Raw genomic sequence first — 3,895 nt, 5'->3', positions numbered from 1 at the left:
AGTGCGGGAGGGAGCCTGAACCGCGCGGCCGAACCCTCCGGTGAGTGGCCGTGGCGGGGCGGAGGCGGCGGGGCGGAGGCGGCGGGTCGGGGCGGGGACCGGCGGCGCCGGCGGGGGCGGGGGGCGCTGAGGTGGGGGCTTCCGCCTTTGTTCGCGCCCCGCCCTGAGCCCGCGGCAGGGTCTCGGCGGGCGGGGGCGCGGTGACAGCGGGCCAGGGCGGTGCGGGCTAGGGCGGGGCTGGGGCGGGACCGGGCGGCGGCGGCCCCGGCCACACGTGCGGGTCCCGGGCCGGAGGGGCGGCGGGGACCAGGGGAGTGCCGGCCCCTCCCGAGCGGCCCGGAGCTTCTTTCATGGCCGCCGAGGCGCGTGGGGCCCGGGCCAGACCTCAGGGCCCCTCCCTGGGGACGCGGGGGGCGCCGGGCCGGCAGCCGCGGTCCATCGCGTTCGGGGGCGACGCGGGGATTGGGGCGCGGCCTCCCCCAGCGCCCGGGCCACGCCCGGCACGGATTGCGGGCCCTGCGGAAGTGCGGGCCGCGCCCTAGGATCCCGGCGCCTACGGCTATCCTCGCGCGGCGCGGAGGCCCCAGCGCCTGGAGGAAGCAGGGCGGCCTGGACCCCGGCCTGGGTGTCCCGGGTGTGCTGCTCCCTGACCCACCTCCCACGCTGCCGGGAAGGATCTGAGCCTGACAGACCCCCTGCCGGGTCAGTGCTGCCCCGGGCACTCCGGGCCCACGATCTACAAGAGGACCCGAGAGTACTGAGTGGCTGTGGTAGCTCCCAAGTTGTAGGTCACAGACCCTCACAATTGTGGAGAAACCGGAGATACTTAGGATCCCCGTCTCCAGGTGGCCCCATGCGGTATTCTAGCTGCCCCTAACATCCGAGCTCCAGGGGCATCCTGTTTGAAAGATGACGCTGAGCCGACCACACACGTTTACATGTGACTACCACGGCCAGAGGAGCAACCCTACTGAGGGATACCGAGCCCCGTTACCCCGTAGGGCGAGGGCCTGGGCAGCTCAAGAGCGGCAAGACCCTAAGAGAGGGTTTAGTGTGGGCCCTGCCGGTTGATTCTGGGGCCTGCTAGCCCCGCCCCACACATACAGGGGGCTGCTGCCTCCTCCATCGTGGAGGGGGAGGTGTGTCCTCTCTCCCCAGGATCGGCTGCAGTTCCCATTTTGTCTTAGATGTTATACCTGGGGTGGGGGCACCTCACACTGCCCCAGAGGATGCCCCTGAGCAGGAATCGCGGGGGTGGAGAGGAGCGAAGGTGGCCCCCTTGGAGCCCTTTTGGAGCTCCGGCTGCAGCCCACACTCCTGCTCAGAAGTGCGCCTCCGTTGGGGATCCAGGTCCAAGGCCTGTCACCGTCCCGCCCACAGGTGTCCCGACCCAGGCTAAGCTTGAGCATGGCTGAGCAGGAGCCCACAGCCGAGCAGCTGGCCCAGATTGCAGCGGAGAACGAGGAGGATGAGCACTCGGTCAACTACAAGCCCCCGGCCCAGAAGAGCATCCAGGAGATCCAGGAGCTGGACAAGGACGACGAGAGCCTGCGAAAGTACAAGGAGGCCCTGCTGGGCCGCGTGGCCGTTTCCGCAGGTGAGTCTGGGCTGCGGGAGCCGGGTGGCCGCCCGTTCACTCCAGCTGTCTTGCCGCTCCCCAGCCCCTACTTCCACTGGTGGGGGTGGGGCCCTCACCTGCTGTCACTCCCCAGACCCCAACGTCCCCAACGTCGTCGTGACTGGCCTGACCCTGGTGTGCAGCTCTGCCCCGGGCCCCCTGGAGCTGGACCTGACGGGTGAGTGCCCTGCGGCCGCGGGGGTTCGGGCGGCCCCTGGTGGGGATCTCGGGAAGTGCAGCCAGGGGGCCGTGCAGGGCTGGGGCTTCGCGCAGGGCTGGGGGCCCCAGGGCTGCTGGGCATTGAGGAGGAGGTCCCCCCAACAGGCGACCTGGAGAGCTTCAAGAAGCAGTCGTTTGTGCTGAAAGAGGGTGTGGAGTACCGGATAAAAATCTCTTTCCGGGTAAGCTACAGGCTGCTGTGGCCAGGGAATGGAGGCGGGGCTAGGGCTGGGGTTCCGGGCCGACCGTCCCTGATCTTCGCTTCGGGTCCTGCAGGTTAACAGAGAGATAGTGTCCGGCATGAAGTACATCCAGCATACGTACAGGAAAGGCGTCAAGAGTGAGTGGGGCCCCGGGCAGGGCAGAGGGGGCCGCTTGGGTGCGTGCTGCCAGGCGGGGAAGCAGGGCCGCTGACCGCCCTCTTCCTTGTGCCGCAGTTGACAAGACTGACTACATGGTAGGCAGCTATGGGCCCCGGGCCGAGGAGTACGAGTTCCTGACCCCCGTGGAGGAGGCACCCAAGGGTATGCTGGCCCGGGGCAGCTACAGCATCAAGTCCCGCTTCACAGACGACGACAAGACCGACCACCTGTCCTGGGAGTGGAATCTCACCATCAAGAAGGACTGGAAGGACTGAGCCCAGCCAGAGGCGGGCAGGGCAGACTGACGGACGGACGACGGACAGGCGGATGTGTCCCCCCCAGCCCCTCCCCTCCCCATACCAAAGTGCTGACAGGCCCTCCGTGCCCCTCCCACCCTGGTCCGCCTCCCTAGCCTGGCTCAACCGAGTGCCTCCGACCCCCCTCCTCAGCCCTCCCCCACCCACAGGCCCAGCCTCCTCGGTCTCCTGTCTCGTTGCTGCTTCTGCCTGTGCTGTGGGGGAGAGAGGCCGCAGCCAGGCCTCTGCTGCCCTTTCTGTGCCCCCCAGGTTCTATCTCCCCGTCACACCCGAGGCCTGGCTTCAGGAGGGAGCGGAGCAGCCATTCTCCAGGCCCCGTGGTTGCCCCTGGACGTGTGCGTCTGCTGTTCCGGGGTGGAGCTGGGGTGTGGGATGCACGGCCTCGTGGGGGCCGGGCCGTCCTCCAGCCCCGCTGCTCCCTGGCCAGCCCCCTTGTCGCTGTCAGTCCTGTCTAACCATGATGCCTTAACATGTGGAGTGTACCGTGGGGCCTCACTAGCCTCTAACTCCCTGTGTCTGCATGAGCATGTGGCCTCCCCGTCCCTTCCCCGGTGGCGAACCCAGTGACCCAGGGACACGTGGGGTGTGCTGCTGCTGCTCCCCAGCTCACCAGTGCCTGGCCAGCCTGCCCCCTTCCCTGGACAGGGCTGTGGAGATGGCTCCGGCGGCTTGGGGAAAGCCAAATTGCCAAAACTCAAGTCACCTCAGTACCATCCAGGAGGCTGGGTATTGTCCTGCCTCTGCCTTTTCTGTCTCAGCGGGCAGTGCCCAGAGCCCACACCCCCCCCAAGAGCCCTCGATGGACAGCCTCACCCACCCCACCTGGGCCCAGCCAGGAGCCCCGCCTGGCCATCAGTATTTATTGCCTCCGTCCGTGCCGTCCCTGGGCCACTGGCCTGCCGCCTGTTCCCCCAGGCTCTCAGTGCCACCACCCCCGGCAGGCCTTCCCTGACCCAGCCAGGAACAAACAAGGGACCAAGTGCACACATTGCTGAGAGCCATCTCCTGTGCCTCCCCCGCCCCATCCCCGGTCTTCGTGTTGTGTCTGCCAGGCTCAGGCAGAGGCGCCTGTCCCTGCTTTTCTGACCGGGAAATAAATGCCCCTGAAGGAGCTGGGGGTGTCTGCTGCTTGGCTTCTCCAGGGTGTGGCAGGGGAGGGCCTGGCTCCTCTACTGCCTCACGGGCTTTAGGAGACAAAAGGGAAGATGGGGACCCTGGTGGGGTGGTGGCAGGGGAAGGGCAGGGCCCCCTTGAAGTGCTGTGGCTGCTGGGCCCCTTGCAACTATCTGGGGAGAAAGGAATGTGACTCCCAGCTACAGTAGCCCTAGGCAGCAACAGTCTAGAACAGTGCAGAAGGCCTTGGCTGGGGTTGCCCGTCC

At 67.5% G+C, this 3,895-nt stretch overlaps 1 protein-coding gene across 2 annotated transcripts; it reads left to right on the top strand.

The window, feature by feature from the left end:
* ARHGDIA (Rho GDP dissociation inhibitor alpha) lies at positions 1–3,628 on the top strand. Of its 2 annotated transcripts, none has more exons than NM_001246434.1 (6): positions 1–40; positions 1,381–1,597; positions 1,713–1,796; positions 1,943–2,019; positions 2,114–2,177; positions 2,275–3,628. In NM_001246434.1, the coding sequence occupies exons 2-6, from the start codon at positions 1,408–1,410 to the stop codon at positions 2,472–2,474; spliced, it is 615 nt and encodes a 204-aa protein (NP_001233363.1). In that variant the 5' UTR covers positions 1–40; positions 1,381–1,407; the 3' UTR covers positions 2,475–3,628. The 2 variants fall into 2 exon arrangements, with proteins under 2 accessions (NP_001233363.1, XP_016786049.1); XM_016930560.3 differs by lacking the exon at positions 1–40 and adding an exon at positions 341–702 and having other exon boundaries at positions 2,275–3,627.
* Positions 3,629–3,895: the final 267 nt, after the last annotated feature.

This window comes from Pan troglodytes, chromosome 19, assembly GCF_028858775.2.
Source record: "Pan troglodytes isolate AG18354 chromosome 19, NHGRI_mPanTro3-v2.0_pri, whole genome shotgun sequence".
Taxonomy (NCBI): domain Eukaryota; kingdom Metazoa; phylum Chordata; class Mammalia; order Primates; family Hominidae; genus Pan; species Pan troglodytes.
The sequence above is the reverse complement of the archived record's forward strand: the minus strand, read 5'-3'. Positions and strand labels throughout refer to the sequence as shown.